A 19836-nucleotide genomic window follows, 5' to 3' on the forward strand; every position below is an offset into this window, starting at 1 on the left:
ACCAGCTCAACTCCCTCCATCTTCTTCCTTAAACACTGTTTTTACATTCAAAGAGTCACAGAGTCATTGCGGTTGGAAAAGTGCACTAAGATCATCATGTCCAACTGGCAGCCCATCACCACCACACCCAAGTCCAGTCTCCTGGGCACTCCTTTGTCATCCAGGAACAAACAAAGATAACTGCACATGATTCAGGTTGCTCAGAGAGGTTGTGGGAGGGACATCCTTGTGTAGGATCCAATGGGGGTAAAGTCCTCAGCAAGTGTTGGATCCCCACGGCTGCCTGTGATTTGAACAGGAAGCCTCTTGAGGTTCCGTCCCCCCTCAGTTTAAGCTTATAGGATCATAGAATGGTTTGGGTTGGAAGGGACCTTTAAGGGCATCTAGTTCCAACCCCTGCTATAGACAGGAAATCCAGTTTCTCTGGTTTCTCCTTTCTCAGTTCTTTCGTAGGCCTCAGGAAGAGTGGGAAAAAAATATATATATTTATGCTATTTCACATCTTAAAATTTGCTGTAGATCTCAGTGACATTCTGAAGAAGAATGGAAATACACCTTCTGAACCAGTGGGAAAGCAGTGTGCAGTGTTACAGGCATCCAGCTGCCGTGGAGGCTTTCCATGTCTGGGACAGGCAGCATGAGAGAGAGGGATTTGCTGCTAGAACCAATTTTACAAGCAGTTCATAGCATAATCCCAGCTTTATGAATGCAGGACACTGCATGATCCTGATAGAGTCATTTTACACATCTAGCTGCAAGTTTCCCTGGATTTGTCAAGATAGATTTGATCTCTGAAGAGTTTAGCCGATACCTTAGTCTCACTCTAAGTACTGAAGAAGCTGAAGGCATAAATCCTTTTACATGCAACCAGGACTCTGTCACTGTGTGTAAGGCTTTTTTCCACGCTCTGTTGCAGTGGACAGTTGCTTTCTTTGACAGTCATGCCCAACTATCAGGAAACGATCCAAAGGATGGAACACCTCCTCTGCGAGGACAGGCTGAGAGAGCTGAGGCTGTTCAGCCTGGAGAAGAGAAGGCTCCAGGGAGAGCTCAGAGCAGCCTTTCACTATTTAAAGGGGAGGGACGTAAGAAAGAAGGGGACAGACTCTTTAGCAGGGTATGTTGTGATAGGACAGGGGGAAGTGATTTCAAACTAAAAGAGGGGAGACTTAGATTGAACACAAGGAAGACGTTTCTTAAATAAGGGTGGTAAGGCACTGGCAAAGTTGCCTAGAGATGTGGTAGAAACTCCATCCCTGGTGACACTCAAGGTCAGGCTGGACAGGGCTCTGTGCACCTGATGGAGCTGTAGGTGTCCCTGTTCATTGCAGAGGGGTTGGACTAGATGGCCTTTGAGGGTTCCTTCCAACTCAAACACCTCTATGGTGCTATGAACATATTTACCACTGACAGTTAAGTATTTAACTAAAGCTCAAGTCAAGTTTACTTCCACAAGTCTGTCATCAAATAATCATCATGCTTTTACCTCTTTCTTTTTAGAATACTTTCTCCCGGTTTAGAAAGTAAAACACATCTTTCTTTTCTGTTGGATGTAGGAGTGATGGGGAAACCACTTATTCTGTGTGAAACAGAAATAAAGCATTCGGTAACAGAAGGAAACAAAACATCTGATAAATGGAAGCCATGAAGATATCAAAGCGGTTCTTTGCGTTTGGGATTTTGGCGTGCATAGCGTTTTACGTCGCATACATGAAATGGCACTTGGATTCCAAAGCGCTTGTGGCAGCAACGGAAGGAATTGCTGAAAGCACTGGAGACAAACTGAACCGTCAGGCGCTGACCGCAGATCTCTCAGTCTTCTATGGAATCATGTTTGATGCGGGAAGCACAGGAACTCGCATCCATATTTTTAAATTTACACAGCAGCCAAAAGGTACGGCTTGTGCATGGCGCAATATGCAAACTCCTCTATAAATTGTGGTGCAGCCTATTGATGGTTCTGTTCTAGGGAGTACTTGCACAAATGTGCTTCAGCTTTCTCTAGAGCCGCCAAGAGGGACCCATGCTGCCTTGCCTGCATGTTCATGTAATTGTCTATCCTGCAGCTTTCCAAAATGCTTAGGTCTTGCTCTTTGCTGCCATTGAAAATGGTGGTAAAACTTCCACTGACTTTTGTTAGAGTCAAATTTAGCCAGAGCTGAGCATGCTGAAACATGTGGCGCTTGTTACCTGTGTAGTTTGGAAGGCTGCATATAACGGGGTTATATAAGGGGTAAGGGATTAAAGAGAACTTGTACCATAGCCTCCCCAGGGAGGTGGTTGAGTCACCATCCCTGAATGTGTTTAAAAACCTTTGGATGTGGTGCTCAGGGGCATGATTAGCGGAGGGTTGTTAGTGTAGTATGGTTAGGTCGTGGTTGGACTCAATGATCTTTAAGGTCTTTTCCAACCTGAGCAGTTCTATGATTCTATCATCTAATGATGTGTCTGATGTGTGCAAAAAAATACACATATGGTGCACACCAGCACAGTCAGCTTTAACAAATAGTTTTGTAGAGAGCTAATTTCACAGCAGGGGCTGTGTTTAACAGGTTTGATGGCCTTTGATAGTTCTTTAAGCAGAGGCTTCAGTTTATTCTCATTAGTGCCTAATGATATAATTTGTACTAGGTTTTCTTTTTGTGTATCCAAATGATTTGTACCAGTACTTATTTTGGAATACTGCTTTTGAACAGAGACTCCCAAGTTAACCCATGAGACGTTTAAAGCGCTGAAGCCAGGTCTGTCTGCATACGCTGATGATGTCGAAAAGGTATTCTTGTTTCTCTTATAGAGTTCACGTGCCCTAAAGCATCCTGTTCTTGATATGCCATGCAGATCATTTCTGCTGAACTGTCTCAGATCAGTCTCCAAATGATACAAACCCACAGGAAAAATTGGTCAGCTGTCAGAGGATCAAGAAACCAAATGCATCTTATTCTGCTCGCTTATATCAGTTAAGAAGAGCTGATGCTTTTCTTATCTCTGCCTTAATATTTTCTGTGTGCTTAAGAATATGACAAAAGAGCGAGGTTGCATTGGAGCTGAGCCATCTCCAAAAGGGACTAGAAGTGGATTCTCAGGGGAAGAATCAAAAAAACCCAACCGGCCAAGTATCAAGTCACTGCCTCCCTCATCTTCTGACTCACAGGGATGTGGAGACTTGCTGAGCCAGACATGAACACAGCTCATAGTGTTTTATTAGCCCCAAAGGGCTTTATTGCCCAAGGATTTATCACATTGATTTTGATTTTTGTAGCCAAACCTCTGGTATTGTTTGGCAGTGGCACTGTTTGAGAGTGAGTATTTTGTTTTTGAACTTGCTGATGGATAAAACCGGTTATACCTATATGCCTTCTGGCTCCTTTTGGTCTTCACTTCTCCCTGTTCCACACTTAGATTATTATGATCACCCTTTTGCCCTTCCAAGAAAGGCAAATCTTAAGAGTTTCTAAGATACTTTTTTGGGGGTTCTTTCTCTGCTCACAGAGTGGACAAGGAATAAGAGAGCTCCTGGAGGTGGCGAAGAAGGAAGTTCCTATGGAACTCTGGAAGTTTACTCCTCTGGTCCTGAAAGCTACAGCTGGCCTGCGGTTGCTGCCAGGAGAAAAGGCTCAGAAGTTGCTGGATAAGGTACTGTTTCTTGTCTTTCAGTTTCCTTTCCAGAAATTCTATGACAATATTTGTTCCTTTCTGTGTAAAGCACATGCTCCTTTATGCTTCGTATGTATGAGTCATTCCTGTCATTTTACTCTGAAAGCGCTGCACAGTCACCTGATCTCAGATGGGTTCAGATTAAGTAATTGTATGAGTACAGACATAGAGGAATAATGACAGCTCCAAATAAGCCTGGAAACAACATGCAACATAACAAGCATAATGTGATACTTCTAACAGAAGTCAGAGACTTGTTGGTGCACTGGTTTGTTGGTGGTTTTGACCAGAATCCTGCTGTTCTGGGAAAAGCTCTCCTGTTTGATTTGTTGTGTTATCAGCCTGCTGCTGCAAGGTTCCTCGGCTCTATATTGGTTAGAAATAATGTGAATTGTATTTACAGGCACGTAAAATGTTTGATATTTTAAACCATGACAAGTATTTTAAAAAATAAAAATATTATGTCCTAGATCTTACAGCTGCTGGAAAATTTAGTGCCCTAAATGTACTCTTTTTCTAAGCAGTGATTGGAAGGAAGAAATGTGTTGTGGTTTAAACCAATATTGTCCATATTGTTCTTTGCTGCCTACAAGACAGTCTGGTTTTTTTTCCGTACCAAATTTCGGCTGGAACTAATGCAACTCTTAAAGCAGTTGCTTTAGGAGACACAAGAAACATAGGGTCTTACTGCCTCTTGCAGGGTGCAGTGCAGACCTCTAACAGCCAACATACTCATGTTAAAAAATGCCATCCCCTGGGCATTTCTGAAACCATGAGTGTCCATTTCCTTTCTCTCCTTTAGGTATTCATACCCCATGTGTTGCTCACTGCAAGAGTGAAATGTTACCAGCATATCTACCACCATACCCTACCCATGTTATCAGCATTTCTGAGCAGTCTTCATGTTTGAACACCCACCTGTCTGTTCTGTCTCTTCACCAAACTGCCTGTAAATCACTGACTTTCTATAGTTTAGCACAGCCTGATGCTTACTGAGCTCTTGAACTTAAGGAATCTGGCCCAAGAAAAGGAACACTTGTGTAAAACCAGAGTTTAAACAAATACCCTTCCTTTCAAATGGAAAGAAAAAGATTTCTCTGAGTGTAGCTTTTATTTGAACTACAGGTGAAGGAGATTTTTCAGGCTTCCCCCTTCTTCGTGAGGGACAACTGTGTGTCGATAATGAATGGAACTGATGAAGGTAGGTTTACTTCTGAGGAACTTTTCTGCAGTTCTTGAGATTCGTACTGCACTGTGGCAGGACTTCACTGAGGGTAATAGGAACCTGCAAGTAGCAGGTTTGATAGTTTTTATACTGCCTCAGGCTGTGCCTGCCAAAGAGATTTTGTGCTACATTTTCTGAGTCCTGAATTCTGTCCTGACTTTAAAGGTCTGAGTGCCAGGCAGTTCCTGTGGGATCAGCAGGAGGCCACTGGGCAGTCAGCACTTCAGGAAGGTTTTTTTGTATCTGCTTGTTGAGATGGGCTTCAACAACTGCTTCTGCACACCCTGCTTTGGATTATACTCATCTGAGCTTGCTGGAAATATTTGATTACAACTGATCTAATAACTGTGATTGTGAATTGAACGTGAAAAAAAAAGTTATATAGAGAAAATAGCTATTAAAGTACACTGATGTTTATCAAAAAAGAGCTGAGGACAGAACCAGAATCAGTCTTCACTTGAAGTGATTCAAAGGAGAATTTCTAAATTGTGGGTTACTTAGTGTTGAAGTGTTTTTAACTTACTTAGAAGCAAAACTTGAAAGTAGCTGCTGATTTGGACTGCTTATGAGTTTCTTTTTTACTGCTTCATGGAAGAAAGACACTAATTGTCTTCATTTTTCATAGCAGTTGGTTTAGCCAAGGTTGAACAAGAACTTGTTCCTCAGTGTGCCTTAATTTTAACCAAATGGATAAATATTTTAATTTGTTAACATAAAGGCCATTAATTCACCTAATTCACAGAGGAAAGGTTTACAAAACAATAAAGGGACAGAAACAGTGTGGTTTGCAGAAGTGCCTTGAGGAAAACAGGAAAAATTTAAACACTGAAAAGATGAAAATTCTTAACGTTCAAAAGAAAAATCAAATGCCTCACATCAAACAAAAGCTTGCCAATGGGTATTTTTCTAGAAAATGAACAATGTGAATGTAGGTAATTTCCTTATTACATAGCTAAGGACTGAAGCCACTGAAGCCTTTGGGACTTCAAACTGAGGTTTTTGACCTGTGAAGAACCACGTTCTGTAGGCATTTTGTATACAGGGCTTCTCCTCCTAGCACCACATAAGTTCTGGTGTAGAAGGTCATTCTATTTGTTCCAGGCATCTAATTTTGGCTTTTGACAGACATTGACAGTTGTGGAAGCAATGGCTTTGGGGCAAGCTGGGTCAGAGTAGCTCAGCAGAACCAATTCTGTTTGCTCCTCTTGGAAGTCCTTCCTGCTCAGTTCTCAGCTAGATATTGTTTGGGAACATTGTATTAGAAATTGTCCATTTGTGAAACAGGGGCAAAGGAGCTTGTGACTGATAGTCTTTGGCGTCTCTTTCTGTGCTTAGATGACTAGCTGTGGTTTGCTATTGTTTTGTTTAGATGGTGCAGTGAAAGCATGTGAGAAAACCTTAAAATACCTCCAGCTAAAAAGATACTAAAGCAGGAACACCTTGTTGTATGGCTCATCTTAGTTGTTACTGTTGTTGGATAAAATGAAGCTATGTGATCTAACAGTGCATCTTCTGAATCTCTTCCTTGTTAGGTATTTCAGCCTGGATCACAATAAATTTTTTAACAGGTATGTTTATATGAGCATATCTATGAAAATATGCCTAATGCTGTGAAATGTATACTGTCTTCTGCCCTTGTATAGTATTTGTTCATTCATTGGCTTGGAGAAAGAAGGATCTAGGATTAAGTCATCAGTTGTTTTTGTGGTGGACCACTTAAGTTATTAGGATTGAGGAATTTAATCCCTTTTCCTTGATGTTCATGTAGTTGTTCTTCGAGTTTCTTATAAGGTAACAGAGCATTTAATTCCTTTTAACAGTTCCCCACAAGCTCTGTGTTCTTTAGTAATTTTCTAGAACTGCTTCACAGTTGCACAGTGTGAAAGTAGTGTTGTACTTTCCTACAGATTTATAAGATAGAAGTCAGTGCTAAACATAGGAAGGGATGGCTGTAGAAAAACTAAGCTGAAGTCTGCTCTGGCAATAAGCAGACCAGTCTGCCTTCCAAGCAATCAGCACAGTGTGCAGAGCCTTACGACAAGTGCTGTAAAGCTTTTTTGCTCATGGGAAGTATCAGAAAGGTTAATGATCTTCCAGCATTATCTCTCATGAGCTATACATTCCAGTACTTGGCACACACTGAGGTTGTCAGGAAGGTGTGTTTGAAAGATTGATCTGAGAAGAGTTGGATTTAAGTGAGAAGTATGGGTTAGCAGCAAGAAGAATTCCAAGGGAGGCCAGTCTGTCAGGCCAGCTCTTCATTCTCTCATCCCCTTGGCTTTTTGAAGCTACAAAATACTGCTGTGAGACCAGGGAGAGATGGCCAGGAAAACCACGTTCTTTTGCATTTCAAAGTGGTTATGAGAGTGAAGTTTGCAAAAGGGTCCTTGCATCCACTGAAAAATGTTTAGGATTCCAGTAACCAAAGCTGCTATAATTAGGGCTTGAACAGCCATCAGGGAAATAACACAGACTGTGCCACTTGGAAGATTTTCATGTCACCCTCATAAAGCACAGGTAAATGACTAGCAGTCAGTGTTATAATCTAGTGCTGGCTGGAAGCTGACCAATGAAGTTAGATTGTCATTCTGCTTTACAGCTCTACTTTTGGTTTTATTCCTTGCTTCATTCTCACTGTGTCCACTTGGCTTTACCTGTTCTGTCACATATTTTAGGTAGCTTAGATGATCCGCAGAAGAGAAGTGTAGGAATGCTGGATTTGGGTGGTGGATCAACGCAGATCACCTTCCTTCCACGCACTGAGGTAATGTGAACACTGTATGGAAATGTTGGTGCAGAAATCAGTAACTGCTCAGGTTTAGAAACAGGCCAAGGGTGTGACGTGAAGCCTTGCTTCTGACAGAAGAGCCCTTATCAGTTGGTCACATATACCTTGTTGCAGGCAGTAATGGAGGCATTCATATTCCGCTGGTTGTCTTGTTCCAACTCCATGGGTTGGTGCATGCGGTGAAACTGCCAGGGCTGCTTTGTGTCAGGGGCAATACAGCGTCCTGACAGTGTTAATCTTTGACTCTCAGTTTGCTCTGGGTAAAGTGAAGACCTCAGAGGGAATGCTGTTAATGAATCCAAGCCCGACATTTGGCTTATATTGTGTTTTAAGAACATAAGATTCCTTCTCCATCCTTGTTTCTAGCTTTCCTGAGTTCACTGTTTTGCAAATGAATGCAATGAATGCTTTCTTAGGAGCAACTCTCATTATGCAGTTAGAAATACATGCTGATGTTTGTCATTTCAGCTTCCTGTGTTCCTGTGGTGGCATTATTTTAGGTGTTCTGTGAGCAGGAAGACCTGTGTGTATAGAGTAGTGAGGTTTTGGCCTTAGCAGAGTTTGTAGTAAAGCTGTGCAGAAGCAGAGGATAAGGATGCTGTATCCAAATGCACAAACCTGAGCTGATCAAGGTGTTGTGCTTTCACAGCAGAGTGCTGGGATGTGAGGGGTCCGGGATGTGGGAATTCAGGACTCAGAGGAGGTGACAAATATGAGCAGCTAGGCATGAGCAGCCTGTGCTTTGCCCCCTGCTGATGTGGTGCTCTTGGAAAAGAGGCTGCACAGTGCTTTAGACAATTATCCTTTCATTTCCTCAGACCACAGGCGGGTCCTCACTCTGTTTCTTAGCAGGCACAGTGATGCGCTTTTCCTCCAACTTGTGGCAGTTTGCAGCTGAATTCACTGGAGAATCACGTGCCCAGTTTTCTCATTATTTGCCATAGTTTTACCTCATAGAGATCATATGAAGAAGCAGTTTCTGTATCAACTCGACAAAAGCAGTTAAGAGCTGGAATAAGGATTCCTTTCTAATTAAAATTACCGACCATTTTGGTGTGGATATAGATGTAATCAGTTCTTACTCTCATGTGAAGTCCATATTTTAAGTCTGGGTTTTTTGGTCATCTTAAATGTCAGCGGTCAAACTAAAATACTCAAGAAGTCATTCTTTGTCTCTGAACCATGCCTGGACTGTTCTACGTTTGGAAGGCTGAAAGGTTTGAAAGGTTGTGTTGCTGATGTTTGCCATTGCTGGCAGTAACCTTGCCATGACATCTTTTTCTCCCTCAGGCAACTCTCCAGACATCACCAGCTGGCCATACAACTTCATTTCAGATGTTTAACAGCACCTACAAGCTGTATTCCTACAGGTCAGTTGTGAGAAAGAGGCCATACTGTAAAAATAGGTTACTTTCAGTGAAGCCAGTGAGACCCAGGCATTTTGCTGAAGTTCAGATGAGTCCTGAGAAGTGGAGAAACCTGAGTCAGGTCACCGTCCACACAAGCTCTTGGAGTAGGGAGGGAGCTGTGCAAATCAACTGGCAGGCAAGCAGTCTGATGGCTGAGAAAGTGAGGGGCTGTAGCTCCACCTCTTGCTTTGAAACTGCCTCTGTACCTGCTGTTTTGGGCAGAGGGAAGCAGCTCCTTCCCACCTGTGTTTGCTGTGGAATGTTTTGGGGCTTAGAAAAAGTCAATGCTACGTGTAGGAGGTTGTGCTGACTTTGAGGAGGGTAAGAGAAAGGTTAGAAGAATGCCTGAAGCATTCCCAGTCTTTCAGGAGGCAGATTATAGTTGACAGCTATTCACTGTGCTTTTACAAGGACAGATTATCCTTCTGGGTAAGGATAATATGACAGTGGGCTGTCACACCATTCCCCTTATGGACATTAGCAACCGACTTGAGCTGTTTTGCTGGGACCACATAGAGGAAACAGGCATGTCCTACCCAAGCTGTCAGTGGAGTATCAGAGGAAGGATGTTTGTTGTTCACAGAGGCTTTTCTTCCCTTTGCAGTTACCTGGGACTTGGGCTGATGTCAGCAAGGCTCGCCATTTTAGGAGGAGTTGAAGGAAAACCCTGTAAGTTACAGGCACTCAAGTCTTGGCTCTGGGTAGAGAGTGCACTGCTGTGTTGTAGAGAAAAAGGTCATCTGTCCCCTTCCCACTGAAGTGAAGGTGCCTGAGTGGTGGCAAATTCCTGTCGCCATGGCTGACTGTATTTGAGACAAATGTACAAGGTGACACTAACGGATCCCAGAAGACATGGATTCTTGACAACCTTAGAGGTTGTGGGGCCCTAAAGCCACGACTGGTGCTTAGAGATGCATTACTAAGCATGTGGTTCAGAAAAAAGCAGGGCTGGGGATGAGGATGCTAAAATTAACTCCTCATGTTTTTCTTTAAAGTGCCTTTATTTTACTTCTGCAGTAGGAGAAGGTGAGGAACTGATCAGCCCTTGTTTACCACCTGGCTTCAAATCTGAGTGGCAACATGCTGAGATACTGTACAAAATTAAAGGACAGAAGGCAGGTATAGTGCTTTATCACTCTCTCTTCCTGTCTAGGCCAGCTAGTAGCAAAGTAAATTACATATTTTCAGCTTCTTGGAAATTATCTGTCTGTGTACTCTTCTGTCCAACTTTCTTGATATGCATTCTACAAATGTTGCCTTTCATGCTGTGGTATGTCTGTCCAGTCAGTAAAGCTGTTAGTAGTAATGCAGTTGGAGCTGGGCACTCCCTTTTGATAATCCATCTGCCTCAAATTGTGTTGTTCATCCCTGATGTCATAGAATCATAGAATCATAGAATCACCAAGGTTGGAAAAGACCTAAAAGATCATCCAGTCCAACCGTTCACCTATTCCCAATAGCTCCCACTAAACCATGTCCCTCAACACAACATCCAGCCTTTCCTTGAACACCCCCAGGCTCGGTGACTCCACCACCTCCCTTGGCAGTCCATTCCAGTGCCTGACCACCCTTTCTGAAAAGTAATACTTCCTCATGTCCAGCCTGAATCTCCCCTGCCGTAGCTTGAAACCATTCCCTCTGGTCCTATCACTAATGGCACGAGAGAAGAGGCCGACCCCCAGCTCACTACAACCTCCCTTCAGGAAGTTATAGAGAGCAATGAGGTCTCCCCTGAGCCTCCTCTTCTCCAGGCTGAACATTCCCAGCTCCTTCAGCCTCTCCTCATATGGCTGAAGCCTTCCGCCTGCGGAAGACCTCATACAGGTGTTCGCAATCGTTAGGGACTCATCGGTCTGTCCATCTACCTCGGTGCACACCAATGTGGTGAATGGTAAAATGGCACTTACTGCAAGCAACACACTCTTCTTATAGTTGTCCCTTATATCACTGTGCTACCAATCACCCTTGCTACGGTTATCTGTGCCCAATAGACGTGTGGCATGTCTTGTCTTGCCATGTCTCATCATGGTTTCTCATGAGTCAAGGAGCCCCCGCAGAGCCTGATGATTGTTACAGCCCCCCTTTCACGTATTCGCTAACCACGCAAGGGGGCCCACACAGATTACGCCTGGTTACGCCTGATGACCTTGACAGCCCCCACTTTACGTATTTCGTTGACTACATCTCTAACTTGCGTATTTTGTTAACTACATCTCCCCCTCCCTAAGCTCAAGCAAATCTACTACAACTCGAGAGGACCCTAACCGCGTACAACCCGAAATCCCCGCATTGCGCCTATACATGCCATTGTCCTCTCGGTTAAGCCTTGCCCCGTTACATCGCGATTTGCCAAATAATCCTACCCTAATGTCTTAAACCATACTTATAAATGTAATATACCTATATGCCTATATATAATATGACTATAAGCGTAAAGCATATTAATATTAGACCTAATACAACTATAACTGAATACAGAATAGAGTTAAACAGAGTTAAACATTCCCGTCGCTTTGGTGGACCATCCCAGAAGCACTTGCCATCAGTGGTGTTCTCCGTCCTTCTTTACTCTCTCTAGGACACGATGTATCTCTTCTGTGTCATGGTGAACGGTGATCAAGGTTTTCTGTCCATTATCTCTTACATGTTTCAGCAACTGGTGCAGGTCATCATGTTGCAAAAGCTTCCTTACCAAGTTCCTTCCTTGGTAAGCCAAAACGAGATTCATCCCACTTGGAACAGGTGATAGGTCTTTAATCACCGTGTAATTATCCTGCAAGAACTGATGTGATGTCACTGACACTTAATAATTAAAGCCACATCCTACAATACTAATAAAGTTATAGACAGAGAGATTAGAGATTAGAGTGATTGCTGATAGCTTCAGTGGCACTATCTATGAGTGTGAAATTACAAAGATCCTTATACAAACATAACCTTTCCCAGTATATACCAACATTGTCTCAGGTACCTGTTGGAGTGTACCTCAAAATGAAAAACATTTGTTCAATAACAAGGCAGATGTCTCAGGCTTTGAGAGCATTGCTCTCACAAACCAGCTGTATGGACTTGCTTGTTCTCCAGGCCTCAATCTGGCCACCTCTCCCTGAAGGGAAACCATTCTGATGCCCACAATGTATACTGCACTGGCTTAAGCACCATGCACATAAGATTTGTTACATGAGGAAAGAGAAGGCCTGATGCTGTCAGGACTTCTAATGCATTTAAAGTGAGGGGTGATTTCAATCCCCATTTCTCTGCACAATCTATCAGGCGTGTGATGCCTTTCAGATCAAGGGATACCTCTTCCGGGCCTCTGTTATCATTCCCTACTATCAGGAAGATCTCCAGTACTCTTCCTTCCTCTATCAGGCTAGATCTATACTTCTCACAATCTGTTAGTGCATCTGTCTTAACTCCCAAATGCAGATTCACCTCTCTCCTTTCACTATCCTTTTCAGACACAGCTGGAAGCTGCGGGCTCCGCACCGCTCCCACTGTGCCCATCTCCCTTTGATCATGCACTGACTGTTGTAGAGGCTTCTGATTGGTTGCATGCGCACTCAATCTTGTAAAAGGATGTGTGGGTCGAGTCAATGGGTCTGAACACTGTGGCAGAGAGTGGGTCCGGAGACTATCGTTATTTCTTTCTCCGTCGGGTGCAACCTGAGCAGAGGGCGCCGGCCGGACGCCACCTACTCCTTCAGACGCAGTCAGGGTGGACAGTGCTGGCCGGACACTATCATCCCAGCGCCTGTAAGTTACATCGCTTCCCTTTCTCTCTGCTGTTTTTTCTTCTACTACCTCCCTAACTTTTGACCAATCCGTACCCGAGCCTTGCCAGCAGTCCCCACCCCCCTGGGTGTTACTGCATTCCACCTCCTGAGAGGAGACAGCAAGTGTCCCATCCCAGCTCACTATTCCCCCTGCCCCCACAGGTGGTGTTAGGTTACACAGAGAAGGATACAGCGGTTGTCCTGGATACGGCTGGGGAGTTTCGGCGACCTTGGATTCCTGCACTTGAGCCGTTTTGCAAGATAAAAGTGCAGACAGTTCAGCGCAGTCTTCTTCTACTTGTTTATGCGAAGCTCGAGCCGAGGGGGGAGCAGAAGGGGGTGCCGATGGTGCGGACGAGATGTTAGTCGCCATAGCTGAGAGCATATTTGCGGTGTTCTCTTCCTCAGGGGACCTGCAAGAAAGTACGCTTCCCGCGCCGTTTCTCACGGTGTTATTAAATTCCAAACCCATCATAACGCGCGCAGCTTCAGGAATTCTATCTTCTTCTCTCGCGGCTCGGAGAGCGCCGAGGACCAACCCCCAGATTTTCAACTCTCCTGACTTCCCGAGTACCATCGCCCGCTGGGAAAGCGCTGCGGTGATGGGATCCCAGGACCCCGGGGTATATAAATCTGAGGGAGATGTAAGCAATCCCTCCTTTTGTAAAAGGGACAACATTGCCCCTATTTCCTTCTTAGAAGGAGAAGTTTTCCCGCAATAGGTCTTACACGCGGACGAAATCACCTTTATGACGGCCTCCATGTTCACTCCGCCGGGTGTTCCTCCCCCGCGGATCACACAGCCACCGGGCTTCTCTTCCGATGGCTTCCTGGGTCCTCGGCAGGTTAAGCAGGCTCCTGGCGCCGTGGAGCCCCCTCCGACGCTACCCAGCTTCCACTCTCCTAAGCCGCAGCCCCCTCTTCTAGGGTCATCGCCTCCTTCCCCACGGGAGACGGATGAGAGTAGGATCGCCACGCCGCCTGTGGCCGACCACTATTCCCTAACGATCACGTCGGGGTCACCAAATGAAGCCTTCCGCCTGCGGAAGACCTCATACAGGTGTTCGCAATCGTTAGGGACTCATCGGTCTGTCCATCTACCTCGGTGCACACCAATGTGGTGAATGGTAAAATGGCACTTACTGCAAGCAACACACTCTTCTTATAGTTGTCCCTTATATCACTGTGCTACCAATCACCCTTGCTACGGTTATCTGTGCCCAATAGACGTGTGGCATGTCTTGTCTTGCCATGTCTCATCATGGTTTCTCATGAGTCAAGGAGCCCCCGCAGAGCCTGATGATTGTTACAGCCCCCCTTTCACGTATTCGCTAACCACGCAAGGGGGCCCACACAGATTACGCCTGGTTACGCCTGATGACCTTGACAGCCCCCACTTTACGTATTTCGTTGACTACATCTCTAACTTGCGTATTTTGTTAACTACATATGGCCTGTGTTCCAGACCCCTCACCAGCTTTGTTGCCCTCCTTTGAACTTGTTCCAGGGCCTCAATGTCTTTCTCGCAGTGAGGGGCCCAATATACGTGTCACATATATGGTTCCAACCTGAGGATAGTCAGAGCTAACACTGGGAGAAGATGCAGGTGTGTTGTTTCAGTTCTCTGTTAAGAACCTGTAAGAATTCAGTAAGTGCTACTGTGTGAAAGGGAGCCTGTCTCCTTGTACTTGCTACAGCAACTGTGTTTGTTTAGCCTACCTGTCATATCCCGCTTGTCTTTGCATTCTTTTAGGTGAGCCTCTGTATGAATCTTGTTCTAACAAAGTGGCAAAGATGCTCTACAAGAAAGTACATAAAGCTGAGGAAGTGAAGGACTTGGACTTTTATGCTTTCTCCTACTACTATGACTGTGCAGCAGAGGTTGGTCTCATAGGTATGTCTGTTTTCATTTCATTTCATTTAAAATGACAGGTTCTGGAACAGACGGTAGTAATGATACACATCATGATGCTGTCCTGAGCTGTCATGGGTACTGAGGTACACTGATCTCAAGTGGATATTAAATGCTATTGCATTTCATTATAGAAGAAACTGAGGTTGTGAAATAGGACCTCTGACTAGGAGGGACAGACTTAACCCCTCCTCTTTGTTTCATGGATAATTTCAGATTTAATATATTAGATCTGGTAAAAGGTGTTAACAGTGTGCAAGCATCACAGGACAGGGTAGTAAAGACATGTGGAAGTGTGAAAAGTCTTTAAACTGTTTCTTTAGGAAACTAGTTTTAGGAAACTAAATTCTTCATAAAATGAGGTTTTCAATCTAAAAATCTTTAATAAAGGTTCTTGTACCTTTAAAGCAACTGTGAATTCTGTCATCGATTTCAGGCTTACTTCCAAACAACTTTTATGACCTCTTTTTACAACTTGAACCTACTATTGCCTTTACACAAAGCAAACTTATGACTCTTTTTCTTTTAGATAAAGAAAAAGGAGGAAGCTTAACAGCCAATGATTTTGAAGTTGCAGCTAAGTATGGTAAGTAAAAGACACAAACAGGACTAGTAATTGTGTGCAGATTTACGTGACAAATGTCTGAAATGCAAAGAAGCCTCTTTTTTTTTTTTAAGTAAATACTGAGCACCTCTTTTTGGAGAATCTGTGCTTATTTCTGCTTGTTTCTGAAAATCTCAACTTTTTATTTTTGAGATTTAGTTTTCTTGTAACACATTTAAAAGCTCTCTTGATAATTACTAGTAAACTTGCCAGTTAACACTGCATGCAAGTAACCTGTTCTAATAATCTTGTGTATTTTTTCTTTTTTCTCATGATTTGTTCATGTGTTTGATTGCTAGTTGGAAACAAGAGGAAGCTGATTCGTAGCCTCTTTTGCTTCATTGGCTGTAGAGAGAATTGCCTCAGATTTACAAACGTAATCATTCCTTTTTTACTGCACAGGCTTTGATCAAACTGGGTTGGGACTTTTTGGTAAACTTTGTGAATCACTGAGCAATTGTTGCAGTTCTAACTTCTGAACTACTTTTTGTATGATCCATCTTGAGAAAGGAACTGCTTTTTATTTTAAGTTTCTTTGTTATTTTTTTTCATCAGCTGTTGAATGCATACGATTGAGGAACTTTCTAATGGGAAGAAAACAAACTGCTCAGCATTCAAGCTTTATTGGGATAGGGTGGAGAGTTTTCACAATGTTTGTTTTTTCCAAGTTGCTGACAACTTTTTTTCAGCACAAAGCAGATGTAGGCACACTTGAAATTGTTGATATTTTAAAGTTTTACAGTAAACATGAGAACAGTTGGAGGCCCATTTTTCTACTTGCCCTTGGAAGTACAGTAAACTCAGCTGTCTTTGGGTAAGAGAGGCAATGCTTTACTCTTCCTTCTTGTGTGCCCAAGTTCCTGGGCATCTGCAAACACAAGGATATCTTTTGAATGCTATTTTAACAGGTTTCATAGATGTGGAACACAAGTTACAAGAAGTGGTCTAAGGATTTGTTTGAGGTTTTTCAGAGCTGGCTGATGCTAGGCCTGAGCTCACCATGAACATTCTGACACCTCTTTCTTTTTATTTAGTGTGCAAGACCATGGAAATCAGCCCTGGAAGCAGCCCCTTTCTCTGCATGGACCTCACATACATCACCTTCCTCCTGCAAGAAATGGGCTTCCCAAAGACCCAAGTCTTTAAGGTAGTGCACAAAAACAGATCACTGAGAGTGGGCAGAAGATGGCCAAGCCATCATGCCAGTAGTTCGGATTTCCCTTCTTGCTACAACACGCTTTATGTTTAGGGTGGAGTGACACTATAATGGTGCTAACTAGTTGTCATAACCTACAGCACTATATTCACCTTACGTTTTTGTTCTCACAGAAAATTATATTTAAACTTTTTTTTTTTTTTTTTTTTTTTTTTCCAGCTTGCCCGGAAAATCAACAATGTTGAGACGAGCTGGGCATTGGGAGCCACCTTTCATTACATTGACTCACTCAATAGACTGCAGTACTAAAGCTCCTTGAAGGCGACTTTTGGGGATGTCGGGTTTTGGAAGCACAACACGGGAAGGGTTTTTGGCTTCCTGAATCCCTTGGGAGGTTCTCAGAAGCTCAGCTCCTTCCCTGCCAAGTCCCATCCATCACAAGCTCTTTTCTTATAGTGCATAGTGCAGTTTCTATGGAATAAGCCTTGATTGTACAGATCTGTTGTCAAATTCCTGTAAAACTTGATCATCACTGAAGGAGAATCAGCACTCTGCAGGACACCTATGATCTCTATGAGAAAACCACACCTTTTTGAAATGTGCCTGTACTATTCACTTGTACTGTGCTGAAATCATTGTAGTAAATGGTCAATACAGAGGGAACTCTTTATGCTCTTTTCAAGGTGTTTTTTCCTGTTTGTCAGCAGTTTCCAGTGATAATTTTTATTTTGCTACTTGGATGTTTGAAAAAGAACTTAAGTGTGCATGTGAATACAATACATTTACGCAGATGTGCTGCGGACAGGCAGCAGCTTTGAAATGCAGTGTGGAAGTCTCAGCTCTGGTTTTCAATTGATGAAGCAGCAAAGTTTGGGAGCGCTGTAGAAGCAGGATACAGACAGGCATGAATCAGAGCCTATATCTGCTGTAGGACTAAAGTATGGGTGTCCAACCTTTTGGCTTATGTGAGCCACACTGAGTGAAGATGAATTGCCTTGAGCCACATATAAAATAAATAATATACCTAATATATGTTTGTTTTTTTTTTTATTAAAACATTGAAAAAAAAGTAATAAAACCATAGAACCAGTGGGATGTTTGACCTTGTTTTTGTGACATAAACACGTCAGTCAGGTTTGATGGCAATGGTTGCAATTCATAGTGAGCTCACCGGTGTTTGTCAGAGATTTTTGATGGAAGTTTTACTCCTCCTGTGCTTTGTCCATTGTTCACAGATGTACGTACTGCCAAAAAGTGATGGCATGGATAAGGTGTGACTGTGAAGGGAAGGGTATTTCTCTCTGGCAAGAGGAAGAGGTCTGACCAACAGAGGTCTGGTAGAGAGACATGATGAAAATCTGAGTTGAGTATCGGCTTGCAACTCTGTACATTGCATTTGAAAATTCACAGGTAATGTATTTATGTCAACTGAAAATGGAGTCATGAATACACCAAAAAATTGATCATCTTTTCAGCAATCTTAAAACCTGCATTCTTTATTAAAATAGAAAGCATGGCTGTGGATTGGACATGCCTGAACTAGAGGCTGGCCTAGAGGCCTTGAGGCGTAGGGGCCAAGAGAACAAGAAGGAAAACAAGAAGCTGGCCAAGACGGCTAGAGACCTTCAAATCATTTTTTTCAATTAAAAGGCAGGCTTGGAGGGCAAGAGAGTTATTGGCCAAGACAGATGTCTGGGGGCAAAGACATCTACAGGCCCAGAGGCTGGCTGTGGGCCCAGAAGGCCTTGAGGCCTAGAGGGAGACCAGAGATCAAGAGGTCAAGGGGGATGCCTGGAGGCCTTGAGGCCCAGAAGGGAAGACTGGACATCAGGAGGCCTGAGGGAGGCTTACAAGCCTTGTGGCCTACCGGGAGGCCTCGATGCCGGTCTTCTGTGAGGGTAGGATGCCACCTGAGCTAGACTGCGAGCAGCCAAAGGGCTAACATGTTGGCCCAGACATCCTGAGGCCCAAAAGGATGCCTGAAGGCCTACAGACTTAGAGACTAGCCTAGGAGACTCAAGATCCAGAGGGAGGCCTAGAGTCCAAGAGGATGAACGGCCTGGAGGGTGGCATGCAGCTGAGAGGAAGGCCAAGAGGCCAACCTAGAGGCACACATGCCCAGCAGCCTTCAGGCTGAGTCCCAGAGGCATTCAGGCACAAAGGTGGCCCCGGAGGCCTGTATGCTTACATATCTGTGGGATGTGATGAGTCTTTGAGTGACAGAGGACAAGAGAACTAGAGGCCAGGATGTGTAAATCAAACTTTGTGGGTTTTCCACTCTGAATGAGGATCTGTGAAACAGAACCTTTAGTTTTGACTTTGCTTGTCCCTTTATAGTGATTCAGGCATTGAAGTTACTTGAATTTCAGTCCTGGATCCAGAGTTCTCTTGAAAATGGGGTTGATAACACAACTCAGAGTTCAGATGTGAGTGTAACTGGTTTTCAGGATATTTGAAGATCTGACTTTTGAATATGAAAATTATTTCCATGTTAATTAAATCTAAGGCTTTCTAGGGACTGGTATGCTATGTGATAACTTCCCCTTTCAGCAAAATGAGCTGTTCCTTCTTAATCAAGGCAAGTGAACTATAGAGATCTGAAGGCTGAATGTGCTCTGGTTTCTGGCCACATGGGGACAGACAGTATTCATCAAATAATGCACTCAGTCCTATGTAGAATGAGTTAATCAAAGACGCTCAGCACCATACTATTATCTGTCTCTGGAAAGTCTAAGGATAAAAATTAATCCTACTCGGTACAAATCAGATACAAAAATATATCCACTGAAGTAGCGCAGAGGAGATCAGAGTAAATACATGCCTATATTCCAGATGCAGCACAGGAAAAAAAAAAAAAAAAAGAAGTCATTATTGTAGTGTTCATATTTTTAAAATGTACTTTAAGTTAGGAGATTGAAGCAATGTATAAAGTAGCATCTAGTGCCTGCGAGGGGCTTCAGCCCTACAAAAAACTTGGAAGAGATAACTTGAAAGGGAAGGCTTGACAGAGCAGAAATAAAAAATGTGCTGTGGGGCCTCTCGGTCATGTTCATAGATTTGGACCATGCAGACTTAATGGCAAGCAGCTAAAACCTTTTGAGCGTAAAGATTTTCTTTTTAACATTACATCTTGCAGACACACTGCAGGACTGCATAATGAGAAACTGTTGTCTACTTCAGAATGGAAGGACTGATGTCCCTGTCACACTGCCTGGTTGGCACCTCTGCAGGCAGTAAGCTTCATCCAGGCTGAAATGGTGACTGTGGCAGGTTAGGGCTGGGGATCCTTTGGCCATCAAAGTGGGGAGTTTT

The 19836-nt window shown here is 43.6% G+C and overlaps 1 protein-coding gene across 1 annotated transcript; it reads left to right on the forward strand.

Annotated features, from left to right (window-relative positions):
* Window positions 1–1635: 1635 nt before the first annotated feature.
* Window positions 1636–16833, forward strand: ENTPD6 (ectonucleoside triphosphate diphosphohydrolase 6; the record flags this gene model as incomplete). Its single annotated transcript, XM_079550693.1, has 12 exons — window positions 1636–1894; window positions 2697–2773; window positions 3490–3633; window positions 4780–4855; window positions 7555–7643; window positions 8958–9037; window positions 9681–9745; window positions 10094–10195; window positions 14606–14746; window positions 15294–15350; window positions 16403–16515; window positions 16744–16833. 12 exons carry the CDS (start codon window positions 1636–1638, stop codon window positions 16831–16833), a joined length of 1293 nt encoding a protein of 430 aa, XP_079406819.1.
* Between the last annotated feature and the right edge of the window lie 3003 nt (window positions 16834–19836).

This window comes from Tetrao urogallus (assembly GCF_951394365.1).
Source record: "Tetrao urogallus genome assembly, chromosome: 2".
Classification (NCBI taxonomy): Eukaryota; Metazoa; Chordata; class Aves; order Galliformes; family Phasianidae; genus Tetrao; species Tetrao urogallus.